The 18,655-nt window shown below is 41.4% G+C and overlaps 1 protein-coding gene across 3 annotated transcripts in view; it reads left to right on the top strand.

The window, feature by feature from the left end:
- fam135b (family with sequence similarity 135 member B) overlaps window positions 1-18,655 on the top strand; it is an 81,868-nt gene that overhangs the window by 2,720 nt on the left and 60,493 nt on the right. The window contains exons 2-4 of one of the 3 annotated variants that reach the window (XM_083546766.1): window positions 3,218-3,323; window positions 3,458-3,581; window positions 13,676-13,767. In XM_083546766.1, the coding sequence (XP_083402892.1) occupies window positions 13,691-13,767 (77 nt within the window). In that variant the 5' untranslated portion in view covers window positions 3,218-3,323; window positions 3,458-3,581; window positions 13,676-13,690. The remainder of the gene's footprint in view (window positions 1-3,217; window positions 3,324-3,457; window positions 3,582-13,675; window positions 13,768-18,655) is intronic. The other 2 variants (XM_083546765.1, XR_014534386.1) reach the window with 2 other exon arrangements.

Raw genomic sequence — 18,655 nt, 5'->3', positions numbered from 1 at the left:
AACATTACCACACAACAGGTCTAGCATTACCACACAATAGATCTACAACACAACAGATCTAGCATTACAACACAACAGATCTAACATTACCACACAACAGGTCTAGCATTACCACACAATAGATCTACAACACAACAGATCTAGCATTACCACACAACAGATCTAACATTACCACACAACAGATCTAGCATTACCACACAATAGATCTACAACACAACAGATCTAGCATTACAACACAACAGATCTAACATTACCACACAACAGGTCTAGCATTACCACACAATAGATCTACAACACAACAGATCTAGCATTACAACACAACAGATCTAACATTACCACACAACAGGTCTAGCATAACAACACAACAGATCTACAACACAACAGATCTAGATCTTCTCCAAACTGTTCCTGCACACAATTGTATCGGAAGTCGTTGGACGCTGTAACAAAAACATGCATGACAATACCCTTGTGCTCCATGAAGATCTGCTTCACATTGGTTGGACTATGTAGAAGATTTCCTGCTATAGAGCTCCAACCTTTGGGATGAATGTGAATGCTGAATGTGTATACACACACTATACACTCAAACGTTTGTGGTGACTATTAGATTGATGTCCTTTTTTTGAACGTCCCAGTCCACATGTAGTCTCCATTAGCCGTTATAATAAGCTCCAGTCCTCTGAAGACTAGATTTTCCTGGAGATTAATGTAGATTGATTCATCCACAAGCATGTCATTAAAGTAAGGTACTGATGTAGGTTCATCCAAAAGATTTTCAGTAGGTGTTGGAGCTCTATAGCAGGAGATCTAAGCATATCTTCCAACCCATGGAAAGCTGATCTTCATGGAGCTGGTTTTGTGCATTCGTGCTGGACCAAGTTTGGGTCTTCTTGTTTAATTGAGTTAAAAATCTAATGCAAAGACGTCATGTACAATTGTGTACCTCCAACTCAGTGGTTGGGAAGAAGAACATTTGGGTGAAAAAAGTCAGGTATCCCAATACTTTTGTCTAGATTGGGGTAACTCTTTAGAATTTAGTCTACATGGTTGGGGGTAAAGAGTGTTTAGGATACAGTCAGTTACTCATACAGACGTTCCCTCATACATGTATCATGAGATAACAATAACAACAATAACTCAACGTGAGTGTGTGTGTGTGTGTGTGTGTGTGTGTACAGTAAACAAGCCTAGACCAGTAATTGCATTGCACTATTCACTGTTCCATGTGTGTGAATCCCATAGGATTGTGTGTGTGTGTGTGTGTGTGTGTGTGTGTGTGTGTGTGTGTGTGTGTGTGTGTGCGTGCCATGTTACACCTTGAACACAATTATAATTATATGTGTATGGGCTTAATGGAACATTGTGTAGTTCAGACTATCTCTCTCTCTCTCTCTCTCTCTCTCTCTCTCTCTCTCTCTCTCTCTCTCTCACACACACACACACACACACACACACACACACACACACACACACACACACACACACACACACACACACACAGACACACACAGACACGCATGCATACAGGTAGATGATTAATAAGAGGCACGAGCAATAACTCTTGTAACTAACACAGGCATGGGTGTGTGGTTCAGAGATTTCGAGTAGCTAGAGGAGATGAGAAGATCACACTGGTTCTGCAGTAGGTTGGTTTAATGGATGGGTTTTGTGATGTAAACTCAGAAGAAGTGCTGCTGATGGTGTTTAGTGTGGAGAACATGAAGTTACCTCCTGGGGACAGATAAGTGGCTTTAACATGTATATGGTGTAAGAAGCAGCCTGGAGCATCTGCTCCTCCACTGCCTAATCCAATCAGAACATTTTCCAGTTACAGGACTTTCATGTCAGACCACAGAGTGCAGTGTAGCTGATTAGCACCGTAATGGGTCCAGAGTCATATTCACCTTTATGTTCATATTCACATGTCTGTGGTTCCTGACCACAAAATAATATAACTATCATTACACAACAGATCTAGCATTACCACACAATAGATCTACAACACAACAGATCTAGCATTACCACACAACAGATCTAGCATTACCACACAACAGATCTAGCATTACCACACAACAGATCTAACATTACCACACAACAGATCTAGCATTACCACACAACAGATCTAACATTACCACACAACAGATCTAGCATTACCACACAACAGATCTAGCATTACCACACAACAGATCTAACATTACCACACAACAGATCTAGCATTACCACACAATAGATCTACAACACAACAGATCTAACATTACCACACAACAGATCTAACATTACCACACAACAGATCTAGCATTACCACACAATAGATCTACAACACAACAGATCTAGCATTACCACACAATAGATCTACAACACAACAGATCTAGCATTACCACACAACAGATCTAACATTACCACACAACAGATCTAGCATTACCACACAATAGAGCTACAACACAACAGAAAGTGCCTGTGGTTATGTTGAAGTGTCTCTGGTTATGTTTAAAAGTGTCTGGTTATGGTGAAAAGTGTCTGGTTAAAGTGTGTTGAAAAGTGTCTGGATATGCTGAAAAGTGTCTGTGGTTATGTTGAAGTGTCTGTGATTATGTTGGAAAGTGTCTGGTTATGGTGAAAAGTGTCTGGTTAAAGTGTGTTGAAAAGTGTCTGGTTATGTTGAAATGTGTCTGTGGTTATATTTGAACGTGTCTGGTTACAGTATTGTGAAAAGTGTCTGGTTACAGTATGTTAAAACGTGTCAGTAGTTATGTTAAAAAGAGTTTGTTTACAGTATGTTAAAAAAGAGTCTGGTTACAGTATGGTGAAATGTGTCTGGTTATAGTATGTTGAAAAGTGTCAGTAGTTATGTTAAAACGTGTCTGTAGATATGTTGAAAAGAGTCTGCTTACAGTATGTTAGAAAGAGTCTGGTTACAGTATGTTAAAACATGCCTGGATACAGCATGTTAAAAAGTGTCTGTAGTTATCGTGAAAAGTGTCTGGTTACAATATGTTAAAAAGTGTCTGTAGTTACCGTGAAAAGTGTCTGGTTACAGTATGTTAAAAAGTGACTGCGGTTATGGAGAAACGTTTCCGTGTTTTTTGCTATAAAATGTCCATGATTCTGTTAAAACACTTGCTTTTTTAATGATTTAAAAGTGTTTAATTCACAGTGAAATATAAACCTGTTAGTAGAGACAGAGAGCTGGAAAGAATTCCACCTTCACCAACAGGTTAAAAATAGAGCTGAGTTGGCTGCATTTAGAGCACGGCGGTGAAATGGATCTTCTTCCTGCTATACATCCGTCATCTAGAGCACTTCCTTGAGAGCGGGTAGAGGTGTGTACGAGTTTTAAGCACTCAGGCTTTTGAATGAATGAGGTTGTTCATTGCAGCAAAGTCCCATGATTCTCTCTCTCTCTCTCTCTCTCTCTCTCTCTCTCTCTCTCTCTCTCTCTCTCTCTCTCTCTCAGTCATGTGATTTATATAATTCTGCCTTCACGGGCATGCTGGATCATCGGATCAAGAGGGAGATGCAGAGATCTCTGAATAGCGGCTGTAGACTAGTGGAATGACGCTGCACTTCTTTCACCATAGGTGGGTTACACCGTCATGTATTGACGATCATCTATGCTGTATTCCGTTTTCGGGATTTTAAATTACGTAGGATGGAGAAGAATTGGCCATATAGAGTGGATTTAACTTTGTGTGTGTGTGTGTGTGTGTGTGAGAGCAATCTCTCCAGAGACAGTCCTACAGCGAATAAGTTGTTGCTTTGTCGATCGAAGCTATATTTAGCCGAAGACATAATGAGCTTGAGGAATGTAACAGTTCTGGAGCTCAACTCATTTGTTTTAGGGTTTCAGTATCGAGTACTGCGCATCAAACCAGCATTCCCAGTGTGACAGACGGCAGCGCATGAACTTTCCTGGGTTCACTCTTTATGGAAGCACTATGGCAGGCTGACTCATGTATAAACACTTCCTATGGTGGGTGGTTTCTGGCCATAAGCACACACCTGCCATGTGTCTTCTCCTACTGGAAATAAGAATTGTTCATTATTATCCACTTTTTTTCTATAACAATTTCCTGCACCATGCAATTCTGGTAATTCAATGCATAAGAGTTTCCACCTTATTGGTTTCATTTTGAACCTTGTGAGAAATTTCTCCAATTATCCATATGGAGGTCCTTAAGGTTCTCTGTGTTCATCCCACCCTACAAAACATCTCAGTAGATGAAGTCTTTTTTTGTTTTTATGCACTTGAGCAGAGTGAAATGCTTTTCTTCAAAAATTCCTAGCTTGTGGTAGCTTAGTGGTTAAGAGGTTGGATTTCTAATCAGAAGGTCGGTTGCACGCTGCCACTGCTTGATCAAGACCTTTAACCCTAAACTGCTTGGTTGCATAAATACTATATTATAAGATGTTCTGCAAAAAAGGTATGTGCCGAATGTGAATGGGTCGGAGCTTAGGGTTGGCCATGAGCAAAAAGGGTTAAGGGCCTTGCTCAAGGGCCCAACAGTGGCACCATGGAGGTGCTGACCAACAACTTGAGCATTAACCAGCCTTTTTACCAGTTTCCCAAAGCGTTAACCATTGAGCAGGGTACCATCCTGGAGATCCAAAAGTGGCAGCATTGAGGTGCTGACCTTCTGATAATTACCTCAAAGGTTTTACTATTGAGCCAGGGTGTTATCCTGGGCCTTGCTTGAGGGCCCAACATTGGGACCATGGTTGTGCTGATCTTCTAATCAGTAACCCTAAGTCTAGCCACTGAGTCAGAGTATCATCCTGCGCCTTTCTTAAAGGCCCAACATTGGCACCTTGGAGGTTCTGATGACCTGATCAGTTTCCCAAAACCTTAACCATTGAACCAGGTTATCATCCTGGGCCTTGCTTAAGGGCCCAACAGTGGCACCATGGTGATGCTGACTTTCTAATCAGTAACCCGAAGCATTAACCATTGAGCCAGTGTATCATCATGGGCCTTGCCCAAGGGCGCAACAGTGGTACCTTGGAGGTGCTGACCTTCTCACCAGTTTCCCATAGAGTTAACAATTGAGCCAGGGTATCATCCTAGGCCTTGCTCAAAGGCCCACTGTTGGCACAATGGAGGTGCTGATCATCTAATCCATAACCCAAAGGGTTAACCATTAAGCCAGGGTATCATCCTTGCTCAAAGTCCCAGCAGTGGCTCCATGGAGGTGCTGACCTTCTGATCAGTAAACCCAAAGTGTAAACCGTTGAGCCAGGGTATCATCCTGGTTGAAACCCAGGTTGCTTTGGGGAAAGAAAAAATAGCCCATGTCTGAACAGTGCCTTGTGATCACCTTCTGAGTGTCGTCCGCCTCTAACATGAATTTCACTCAAATTCCAGCACACCATAAGCACTATGTGTAAATGCTCCCTGATCCCGGCGCTCATTTCAGTTTGTTTAGTAAATCGTTTTTTCCTCAGAGACGCCACATTGCAGGAAGTAGAGCGCGCTGAAAATAAACAAGTTTCCGCCTGCTTGTGTGTCCTTTCAGTTGTAACATATACAACGTCACAATCTCTACTGAAATCGGGAAATAGAAAGATCCTAGATGGAAATTCATTAAGTAGAAGTAGTATTACTTTATGTTAAACCAATGTTCTGGATAATAACTAATATTTTGTTCGCGTATGCTCAGGTCCATGTTTCCCAGTTTTCCATAACAACAACTGTTTCTGGGAGGAGGGGGGTTGTAACCACTTGAAAACGTTCAAGATTTGTGACAATTTGCCACTAGTTCAGTGTGTCTTGTGACAATAATGGTTGATTACATTTTTCACGTGAAGAAGCTAGCATATAGCTGGTGCTCATATTGCCCAGTTGCCCAGAAACAGCATTTTCTTTCACCTGAATACGTTAACATGTTGCTAGTTAGGTGCGATTTCATCATACTGGATATCACATTTTACATTCTGGTGTCCACATGCTCCGGTTGCCTAGCAACAGTGTTTCCGTTAGTCGTACATACTTTCACAAGTTTCGCTCGTGAACATCGTGCCATTTTTTAGAAGTCGCAATAATGAACGCTCACATTCATCCTTCTGTGCTACCATATATCTGTCGTCCATGTTTCCCTTGTTGCTTAGCAACAGTGTTTTAATTACTTGTAACTCTGTGAATGAAAGATTTTGTAAAATATCCCGCTACTTCTGTAGAATGTTATGTTCAATAATCTTGGTTCGCTTTCTAGGGTCACATCATAATCATTTGCTAGCTAAGTCCTACAGGTCTGGATCCCAGTTACCTAGCAAAGGCATTTTAATCATATTGTTTTAACCGTATTTACAATTCGCCAGAATCCCCATGCACCCCCCATGATGTCACAATATTGGAGTTTGTAACCCATTAAAAGTTCACAGTGTAGCAAATTCCTGTGGATCGAGGCTTCACTGGCCATCACTGATCCACATCCTAATCCTCAGAGTGTTCTGACCTTCATTCACCAGCCTTCATTAATCACAGGCTCTTTACCTCAGCATGCTCTCAGCCTTCAAACAGTTCAGTTTTCTTCATAGTTTTAAAAAAAAAACTCAATGTGGTTCCTGAAACACCAGCTACGAGGGACAGGGCTTGGAAAACCCAGCAAATACTGTATACGCCAAATTCTTCCCAAATACACAAAAGCTTCTGTGAAGAGAAAAAGTGCACAGGTAAGAAGAATGACCAACAAGAACAAACCAAGAACCAGGACAGGAACCATTGACCTTATAAGGAAAACAGACCGGGGCAATGGATAAATTGCGCAGGTTACGCAAGAGTATAATTAGCTAACGAGTCTAAGTAATTACCTATGAGATTATCACAAGGAAAAAAGGAACAGAACAAAAAAGAGAAAAATACATTCTACAAAAAATACATTTTTAGATTCTTCAAAAAAAACCAAACTTAAATTTCGCCAGATTTTTTTTAATTGTCCTAATTTTAATTATTCTAATTACTTTATCATTATCATATTTATTATTGAAAAAATATTATATACATATTCTTTTTCATATTACTTGATTGTCACATTTTATTATAGGACATTTATTTGAGCAAAAATGAAGCAAAATAAAATTCATTAAAAAAAAAAATATCACTAAATGAAAATGATTTGTTGCTTAGCAACAGTGTCTTAATTAACTGTAACTAAATTGAATTAAAATAAAGATAATGTAAAATATGTGCCGACTTCTGTAATATTAGTGGGCCGTTTTGAGTACATTTATTTAATCAAAAATGAATAAAATACTAAGTTTAATTTAACTAAAGAATAAATAAATACAATGAACACTTGAATTCAGTAAAATGTAAAAAAAAAGAAAAAATAAATTAATTAAATGAGATCATCTGTCGGAGCTGCATCTTTTACTAAATAAATTCAAGGCCATTGTGGGCAATCTTCATCATGCAGTGCAACTTTAAAAGGATAAAAATAACACATTGCTCTTTTGGCAAGACGAATTAACAACATTTAATGGTGACGTTTAAGGAAAATAATCAACTTCAGGTTTATTGAACAACAGTAACCTACACGTCATCATCTCACTGCTCGTTATTGATTGTTTTCTTTTACCAGAGTGACACGGTGGTGTTGATTACATCGATTATTACGTCTGATGAGGTATATGACATCATGATTACTGAGTAAAGCCGAGAGGAACGCTGTGTTCTAAACATCACAGAGATGCTGATGTAACGTGCACCATGAAGAAGTGATGGATGGAACTAATAAAGTACACAGAGTACATGCTCGAGGGTCAAAGCAAAGAGTCTCTCGTACACACACACACACACACACACACACACACACACACACACAAACAGCCTATGGGAGTGTAAGACCCTCACAAAAGAATGAAAGCATCGGTCACTGGTCGCGAAGCCGCAGAGCACCTTATCCATCGATCGCGGACGCAACCTGAGAACGTAGTGGTGCGTACATCAGGAGGGATTTTATTACAACATTTATCCACTTAAACACATTTGCGTTTATTTACATTTATAACGTTTGTCTACAGCCTCACGTCTACCCGGGAAAGATATATACATATACATATCATGTAATGTGAAATCTGAGCCAGTTTACAGCAGATGCTGCTCGCTTTCACACTCTGAAGAGAATCCGTGTTGGAGCAAGTGCACCATTAGAGTATTTGAGTCGAAGAACCAACCCCCTGCTTACATACTCCTTCTTTTACATCTTTATCATATAGAGAAAGAGCTCGAGTTCTGTATACACATGCACAAGAACCCAAACTCCACTCACACTCTCAGCAGAACTGTGAGGTTGCACCCGTTCTCTCACCACAGCTTCTCATCTAATACTTTTCATGTTATCTGCTTTTTATGAGGAGGCCTGGGGTACAGATCTACCATTCCATAGCACATTTAGTGCCTGGATTAGCAAGCTAGCTCCATTCATCCATGGAGGGGTGGATGAATGGATGGATCAGTGGGTGTGACAGACAGACAGACAGACAGACAGACAGACAGGCAGACAGGCAGATAGATAGATAGATAGATAGATAGATAGATAGATAGATAGATAGATAGATAGATAGATAGATAGATAGATAGATAGAATATTGTATACTGTAGGTTTCTCCACTGTCACTGTTTTTTCACAGCTTTCCCACGTTTTTATTAGTATTAGAGTTCAGATGTGATAAAATGAGAAAACGGAAAAAAAATACAAGCAATGGTTCTGGTCTCGACCACAGTCCACTACAGGTTCAGGTATTTATTGCAGATATGTGGAGCACTACACAGATAATCAGCAGCAATGAACATACCAATCATATTTTTCATTTCTCAGCAGAGCTCACACAAGCAACACGGGATGAAGAATTCTGTCTCGTCTTCATGCCTTTTCATACGGGCTTAAAAAGTGCTTTCATAAAAAATGGATTTTTGCTAAGAGCATAAAGACTTTGCATTCTTGCTCTCATGCTAGACTTCAATTCTCTCTGCTCCGTGTTCCGCAGTACGGCTCCTTCAGCGTCGTCAGGACGGACATCACGTTTTTTTTTCCTCCTTTCATCATGGCTGGTTGTGAAAACACGGCCAGTACACGGTGGCACTCTGTGGCTCATGAATATTTGATGAGTGATGAATGATGACTGTGCCAGAGTGAATATTAAATACAAAGGTGTAGAAGCAGGATTTCCTGGACACCGTTGTCACAGTCATGAATGTAATGAGGACATGAAATGTAACAGTGATGCTCAGAAGGGCAACAGACACCATCCTTCATCTCCAGGAAAGAAAAACACATTTCTTTTCCAGTTTTAGTCCATTATAGACATCTGTCTGTCTGTCTGTCTGTCTGTCTGTCTGTCTGTCTGTCTGTCTGTCTGTCTGTCTGTCTGTCTGTCTGTCTGTCTGTCTGTCTGTCTCCATTTGCTCCTGTAATAATCTCTACTCTTCTGGGTAAATGTTTCAAGATGTTCTGTGAAGATATAGCAGCAGATCTAGCACACGGAACCATGGAAAGCAGATCTTCATGAAGATGGCTTAGTGTGCAGGAGCATTGTCATGCTGGAACGGGTTTGGGTCTCTCATTTAAGTGAAGAGAAAATTTCCTACTGCAGAATCCAAGACGTCCGATACAATTGTTGTTCTTTCAAATTTGTGGTAACAGTTTGGGGCTGGAAAAACAAATCAGGCGTCCCAATACTACTGTCCATATAGTGTCCATACGACCTGTCTGTGATGTGATGTCATGGTTGTCAGAGAGTAGGATGAGCTTTCAGGCCTTGGTCAGTCCTAGTGTTTGCTTGTTTTTCTGGAAGATATACAGTGAACTGATGATGATGATGAATATGGACGTGAGTGGATGTGGGACAGAGAAGAATTGATTAGGAAACAGATCTGGTGCGTGATGAGAGTGAAAGAGACAGAACGAGACAGAGAACGTCAGGGATAATTACAGATAGAGAATCGGAGTCTGTGCAGATCACCATGGTTTTCTGCTAAGATCTCACAAACGCGTTTAAAGGAAACTGTACGCAGTTTAGATCGAATATATAGAAAAATGTACAGTAGGGTCACATTTATAGCTTGAATTAGCATGTTTTGCGGACGTCTATTTAGAATCGCTCCACATTCACACAGTCAGGTTGCACATTTGGACCGATTCCGTCTCCTTCGCTTTCAGCCAGAGGACAAAACGACGAGCCGGGTTACTCGGGGCAAATGCTGCTACCTTGGCCAACGGTGCTCAGTCTAAATGTCACCGCACTGCTGCCATGTGCCAGGCTGGATCATCGCCACCGCAGCAATATCATCATCATCACAAACACCAGTGACCTTTACGCGATCATGATCGCCGCTCGGCTTCCTGCATGTGTGTGAAAGAGAAAAACTTGCTTAGAGCTCCGGGAAAAACTAGATAAATGGATCGAGGTGTCAATCATGGACTTTAATTTCCACAGGAGACTTCTAGGAGCTCAGACTTGGACAATATAAACATCACTATAGGCCCCGTGTAAGCAAAAGCAACAGATCAGCATTTTACCTTGCAATTCCAGAATTTAACTGTGTACCACCAGGAGTACCAGGCGTCCTGTTCCTTTACTTATAACGTCAAGAGCAACAAAAGACTGGCAGTTATAGGTTCAGAAACGGAAAGCCTGACAGTACCAGAGATGTAAGACAGCATTTAACCTTATAGGATTATTTTAAGAAGTTCTGCTTTTATTGCAGGGCTGCACTGGGGGTTTATAATGCTTCGCCTTATGTATCACAGTCTGAAAAAATAAAAGTTGTACACAATAGTACACTTCAGTACCTCAGTATTTTTTTACACTTCAGTACTCTTTTTACCTCAGTCATTTGTACACTTCAGTACTCTCAACACCTCAGTAATTCTGACAGTATTTTTTATATTTAAGTACTCTCAACACCTCAGTATTGTTTACACTTCAGTATTCTCTAAACCATAGTATTTTTTACACTTAACTACTCTCAACACCTCAGTATTTTTTTTTTACTTCAGTACTCTCAACACCTCAGTATTGTTTACACTTCAGTACTTTCTAAACCATAGTATTTTTTACACTTCACTACTCTCTACACTTCAGTATTCTTTTACACTTCAGTATTCTCTACATCTTAGTATTCTGTATATTTCTGTATTTTATACACTTCAGTAATTTCTATACCTCAGTATTTGTTACACTTCAGTATTTTCTATACCTCAGTCACCTTTACAGTATTTCTCACGCTTTAGTACTCTCTATACCTCAATCATTTCTACAGTATATTTTACACTTCAGTACTTCCTTTTATCTTAGCATTTTTTTTACATTTCAGTTTTCCCTTTACCTCAGTAATTTTTACACTTTAGTACTCCCTACACCTCAGTATTTTTTTAACACTTTAGTTCTCTCTACACCTCAATATTTTTTTACGTCAGTAATCTCTACACCGCAGCATTTTTAACACGTCAGTACTCTCTACACAAGTATTTTTTACATGTCAGTACTCTCTACATCTCAGTATATTTTACACTCCAGTATTTTCTATACCTCAGTATTTGTTACACTTCAGTATTTTCTATACCTCAGTATTTGTTACATTTCAGTATTTTCTATACCTCAGTAAGTTTTACAGTATTTCTCACACTTCAGTACTCCCTTTAACTCAGTAATTTTTACCCTTCAGTACTTTTTTACACTTCAGTTCTCCCTTTACCTCAGTAATTTTTACACTTTACTACTCCCTACACCTCAGTATTTTTTAACACTTTAGTTCTCTCTACACCTCAGTATTTTTTACATGTCAGTAATCTCTACACCTCAGCATTTTTGAAACTTTAGAACTCTCTACAACAATATTTTTTTTTTACACTTCAGGACTCTTAACACCTCAGTATTTTTTTTTTTACTTCAGTACTCTCTATACCTCAGAATTTTATACACTTCAGTACTCTCTATTATTCAATATTTCATTCACTTCAGTACTCTCTATACCTCAGAATTTTATACACTTCAGTACTCTCTATTATTCAATATTTCATTCACTTCAGTACTCTCAATACCTCAGTATTCTGTATATCTTAGTATTTCTCAAATTTCAGTACTTACTACATTTTAATATTTCACACACTTCAGTACTTTTTAAATCAAAATTTTTCACACACTTCAGAACTTTCTATATTTGAGTATTTCACACTTGAGTACTTTCTATAACTCAGTATTTTGTACAATTTACTTTTTTATATACTTCAGTATTCCCTATACGTCAATATTTCCTACACTTCAGTATTCTCTATACCTAAGTATTCTGTACATTACATAATTTCATACACTTCATTGATCTGAAAAACGTTTCCATACCTTAGTATTTCACAAACTTCAGTACTTTCTATACACCAATATTTTATACATTTCAATGCTCTCTATAACTCAGTATTCTGAATAATTCAGTATTTTGTGCAGTGATTTACTGTAATGTCTCCTGAAATTTACAACCTGCAGTTACAGTATAGTGTATGAAAAACTAATGCCCATGTTTCCATAATCATTAAGGAATCATGTGTGTCAGGAACATAATATACTACTTGTGTTGTATATTATGTCCATCTCAGGTGTCAGGTCTTATTTCTCATGCAGTGAAGGTTTTAGGTGAAATCTGATCTCTCTCTCTCTTTTTTTTTTTTACTATTTGGATATTATAACGGTTTGTGCATCTGTACACTGTGATTAGAGTGTTCCTCACTCCCCGTTGCTATGAAGCCGAGCACCACCGACACCACTATGTCGATTAGGCAAACATCGGGCTTGATGACTCAGTGCTCGGGTTAATCAGAGACTTATCTCCTGCTATTGCCTTCATCCTGGCCATTGTTACTCTCATAATGCTAACAATGGGTTGTTAAGGTAAACACGGCTGGTAACAACGAGCAACAGTGATGATGAATGTAGCACAACGGGTGCAGAGAGCTGTGAGAGTCACACAGTTTGTCTCACAGCTTTGTCCTAACATCACTCGTTTCTTTCTCATTCCACCCATTCACTCTCTTCTCTCTCTCTCTCTCTTTCTCTCTCACTCTGGGTAATGAAAGGACGCACTCACTAACTGATGACACGAGCCGATGCTCTACACATGAGCTTTAAAACGTTTCTGGACAGACATGGAAAAATTCCAAATAATATATGTGATGACAATATTTTTTTTAATAGACCACGCCCACTTCAATTTTTTTTTCTACTTTTTTTGTCTTCAATTTGATCTGTCTTACCCAAAGACACACCCACCTGTCTCACTCACAGACACGCCCATCTGTCTTATTTAAAGACACGCCCATTTGGCTCACTCAAGGACACGCCCATCTGTCTCATTTAAAGACACGCCCATTTGTCTGACTCATAGACATGACCATCTGTCTTACTCACAGACACGAACATCTGTCTCACTCGAACACATGCCCATCTGTCTCACCCAAAGACACGCCCATCTGTCTCACTTAAACACATGCCCATCTGTCTTACTCAAAGACACGCCTATTTGTCTTACATAAAGACACGCCCATCTATTTTACTTAAAGACAAGCCCATTTGTCTCACTCTTACTTTTGACTATATGGCACTGAGTGTCCTCTTGTCAGATTATTGGTCACTTCTGCTTTTGTGCTAAACTGATGTAATTTTTCCTCACTGTGTCCCCCTGTAGGTGATGGAATAGGTGATGTCTGAAGTACAGGGCACTGTGGAGTTTTCTGTGGAGCTGCACAAATTTCACAATGTGGATCTCTTCCAAAGAGGGTAAGTCCTATTAGTATAGCATGATTGAAGTGCATTATGTGTGTAGATCAGACATGTAAAAACTGCCCTAAACACACACACACACACACACACACACACACACACACACACACACACACACACACACACACACAGAGCTTAGTAATTTCCAGGCTCATTGAGTTCAGCAGTGAGGAACATGTCAACATGTAATCTATCGAGTCTGATAATTAAAACCAGAGGACTGTCATTGTAACGAGCTTTTCCAAGACATTACTGACCATGATGCTTTGAGGGACGTGAGAGCTGTGAGATAACAAAAGACTGAAAAAATGAATAAACAGGAAATGGTGTAATAAGTTTTGCCTCAAATGTCTGTCTTTAGTGAGGAAGAAAGACATCAGTGTCCAGCATCCAGAGACATTTTTTAGTATCTTTAGATAGATAGATAGATAGATAGATAGATAGATAGATAGATAGATAGATAGATAGATAGATAGATAGATAGATAGATAGATAGATAGATAGATGTGAAGTAGTTTGTCTAGAGCTGTCAGTCTAGAGTGGTCAGTCAAAGCATCGGTGTAGCATGGACAGAGTAGAGCGGTCAGTCTAGATTGGTCAGTGTAGCTCAGTCGGTGTGGAGCAGTCGGTGTCAAGCTATCGATGCAGAGTGGTTGGTCTAGAGCAGTTGGACTAGTGTGAATGAAGTAGAGCAGTCAGTGTAGAGTGGTTAGTTTTGACCGGTCAGTTTAGCGTGGACAGAGTAAAGCATTCAGTGTAGCGTGGACAGAGTAGAGAAGGCGGTGTAGTGTAAACGGAGTAGAGCAATCAATGTAAAGTGGACAGAGAACAGTGGTCAGTGTAGCATGGACAGAGTAGAGTGGTCTTTGTACATTGGATGGAATAGAGCAGTCGGTGTATCGTGGACAAAGTAGAGCAGGCAGTGTAGCGTGGACAGAGTAGAGCATTTGGTGTAGCGTAGAGAAAGTAGAGTGGTCAGTGTTGTGTGGATGGAGTAGAGCGGTCAGTGTAGCTTGGATTTAGTAAAGCATTTGGTGTAGTGTGGATAGAGTAGAATGGTCAGTGTAGTGTGGAGAAAGTAGAGCGGTCGTGTGTAGCGTGGACAAAGTAGAGGGGTCGTAGTGCGGTTGGTGTAGCTTAGACAAAATAGAGCCGTTTATGTAGCATGGACAGAGTAGAAGGGTTGCTGTAGTGTGGACAGTGTAGCGCGATCAGTATAGCGTGGACAGAGTAGAGCGGTCGGTGTAGCATGGACAGAGTAGAAGGGTTGATGTAGGGTGGACAGTGTAGCGCAATCAGTGTAGCGTGGACAGAGTAGAGCGGTCGGTGTAGCATGGACGGAGTAGAAGGGTTGATGTAGTGTTGACAGTGTAGAGCGGTCAGTGTAGCATGGACGGAGTGGAAGGGTTAATGTAGTGTGGACAGAGTAGAGCGGTCAGAGTAGCGTGGACAGAGTAGAGTGGTCGGGGTAGCATGGACGGAGTAGAAGGGTTGATGTGGTGTGGACAGAGTAGAGTGGTCAGAGTAGCGTGGGCAGAGTAGAGCTGTCGGTGTAGCGTGGACGGAGTAGAGCGGTCGGTGTAGCGTGGACAGAGCAGAGCGGTCGGTGTAGTATTGACGGAGTAGAGCGGTCGGTGTAGCTTGGATGGAGTAGAAGGGTTGATGTAGTGTGGACAGAGTAGAGCGGTCGGTGTAGCGTGGACAGAGTAGAGCAGTCGGTGTAGCGTGGACAGAGCAGAGCGGTCGGTGTAGTATTGACGGAGTAGAGCAGTCGGTGTAGCTTGGATGGAGTAGAAGGGTTGATGTAGTGTGGACAGAGTAGAGCGGTCGGTGTAGCGTGGACAGAGTAGAGCAGTCGGTGTAGCGTGGATAGAGTAGAGCTGTCGGTGTAGCGTGGACGGAGTAGAGCGGTCGGTGTAGCGTGGACGGAGTAGAGCGGTTGAGTGTATTGTTGGCAGAGTACCGTGGTTGGTGTAGTGTAGTTGCTCACTAGGGTTGGGTTTTTGTGTTAAAGCCATAACTAATCAAGCAAAGATACAGAATAGAAAAAAATCAATGCAGGTATTTAATTTTAGTCACAGTGTTTTCATAACCACAGAAAACCTTTTAATGGAATGAGAAAGAGCAAGAGAAAGAGAGAGGAAGAGAAAGAGAGAGGGAGAGAGAGGTCTTCCCGTGTAGGTAGATTGTCATTAAGTTCATAACAAATAGCTGTGAGGTATATTGAGCTTCAGCACTAAGCACAGGTTTGTGTTTGTTCCTGTTTCAACACACACAGATCATCTCATCAGCTCATTATTAACTCCAGGCCGGTGTGTAAAGTGTGTAACATTCACACATGTTAGATATTTGCCTAAAGACCAGATTTAAAATAAGTAGCAGTAATTCCAGGAGAAATGAAGTGTGATGTTATATGCACTTATTGCTGTTGGTATAGAAAAATAATCTACACCATCTGACCAATCAGAATCCAGAATAGATAGACAATTAGACAGACATAGATAGATAGATAGATAGATAGATAGATAGATAGATAGATAGATAGATAGATAGATAGATAGATAGATAGATAGATAGATAGATAGACGGATTAGAGCGGTCAGTGTAGCGTGGGCAGAGTAGAGCGGTCGTTTCTAGCATGGGCAGAGTAGAGCGGTCGGTGTAGCGTAGACGGAGTAGATCGGTCAGTGTAGCTTGGACAGAGTAGAGCGGTCGGTGTAGTGTGGACGGAGTAGAAGGGTTAATGTGGTGTGGACAGAGTAGAGTGGTCAGAGTAGCGTGGGCAGAGTAGAGCGGTCGGTGTAGCGTGGACAGAGTAGAGCGGTCGGTGTAGCATGGACGGAGTAGAGCTGTCGGTGTAGATTGGACGGAGTAGAGCTGTCGGTGTAGCGTAGACGGCGTAGATCGGTCAGTGTAGCTTGCACAGAGTAGAGCGGTCGGTGTAGTGTGGACGGAGTAGAAGGGTTGATGTAGATTGGACGGAGTAGAGCTGTCGGTGTAGCGTAGACGGAGTAGATCGGTCAGTGTAGCTTGGACAGAGTAGAGTGGTCAGTGTAGCATGGACGGAGTAGAAGGGTTAATGTGGTGTGGACAGAGTAGAGTGGTCAGAGTAGCGCGGGCAGAGTAGAGCGGTCGGTGTAGCGTGGACAGAGTAGAGCGGTCGGTGTAGCATGGACGGAGTAGAGCTGTCGGTTTAGATTGGACGGAGTAGAGCTGTCGGTGTAGCGTAGACGGCGTAGATCGGTCAGTGTAGCTTGCACAGAGTAGAGCGGTCGGTGTAGTGTGGACGGAGTAGAAGGGTTGATGTAGATTGGACGGAGTAGAGCTGTCGGTGTAGCGTAGACGGAGTAGATCGGTCAGTGTAGCTTGGACAGAGTAGAGTGGTCGGTGTAGCATGGACGGAGTAGAAGGGTTAATGTGGTATGGACAGAGTAGAGTGGTCAGAGTAGCGCGGGCAGAGTAGAGCGGTCGGTGTAGCGTGGACAGAGTAGAGCGGTCGGTGTAGCATGGACGGCGTAGATCGGTCAGTGTAGCTTGGACAGAGTAGAGCGGTCGGTGTATTGTGGACAGAGTAGAAGGGTTGATGTAGATTGGACGGAGTAGAGCTGTGGGTGTAGCGTAGACGGAGTAGATCGGTCAGTGTAGCTTGGACAGAGTAGAGCGGTCGGTGTCGTGTGGACGGAGTAGAAGGGTTGATGTAGATTGGACGGAGTAGAGCTGTCAGTGTAACGTAGACGAAGTAGATCGGTCAGTGTAGCTTGGACAGAGTAGAGCGGTCGGTGTAGTGTGGACGGAGTAGAAGGGTTGATGTAGTGTGGACAAAGTAGAGCGGTCGGTGTAGCGTAGACAGAGTAGAGCAGCCAGTGTAGCGTGGAAAGAGTAGCGCTGTCGGTGTAGCGTGGACGGAGTAGAGCAGTCAGTGTAGCGTGGACGGAGTAAAAGGGTTGATGTAGTGTGGACAGAGTAGAGCGGTCGGTGTAGCGTGGACAGAGTAGAGCGGTCTGTGTAGCATGGACAGAGTAGAGCGGTCGGTGTAGCTTGGACGGAGTAGAGCGCTCGGTGTAGCGTGGACGGAGTAGAGCGGTTGAGTGTATTGTTGGCAGAGTACCGTGGTTGGTGTAGCGTAGTTGCTCACTAGGGTTGGGTTTTTGTGTTAAAGCCATAACTAATCAAGCAAAGATACAGAATAGAAAAAAATCAATGCAGGTATTTAATTTTAGTCACAGTGTTTTCATAACCACAGAAAACCTTTTAATGGAATGAGAAAGAGCAAGAGAAAGAGAGAGGAAGAGAAAGAGAGAGGAAGAGAGAGGTCTTCCCGTGTAGGTAGATTGTCATTAAGTTCATAACAAATAGCTGTGAGGTATAATGAGCTTCAGCACTAAGCACAGGTTTGTGTTTGTTCCTGTTTCAACACACACAGATCATCTCATCAGCTCATTATTAACTCCAGGCCGGTGTGTAAAGTGTGTAACATTTACACATGTTAGATATTTGCCTAAAGACCAGATTTAAAATAAGTAGCAGTAATTCCAGGAGAAATGAAGTGTGATGTTATATGCACTTATTGCTGTTGGTATAGAAAAATAATACACCCTCTGACCAATCAGAATCCAGAATAGATAGACAATTAGACAGACATAGATAGATAGATAGATAGATAGATAGATAGATAGATAGATAGATAGATAGATAGATAGATAGATAGATAGATAGATAGATAGATAGATAGATAGATAGAGATTAATAAAAGAGGCGTGGTCTCTGTATCTGTCAGTCAGTGAGGGAGGCCTGGCTTCTGTATCTGTCAGTCTAAATGAATGAGGTGTGGCCTCTGTACCTTTCAGTCTCAGTGAAGGAGGTGTGGCCTCTGTATCTGTCAGTC

The sequence above is a fragment of the Silurus aristotelis genome (genome assembly GCF_946808225.1).
Source record: "Silurus aristotelis genome assembly, chromosome: 7".
Lineage (NCBI taxonomy): Eukaryota > Metazoa > Chordata > Actinopteri > Siluriformes > Siluridae > Silurus > Silurus aristotelis.
This window is presented reverse-complemented; position numbering and strand designations above follow the sequence as displayed.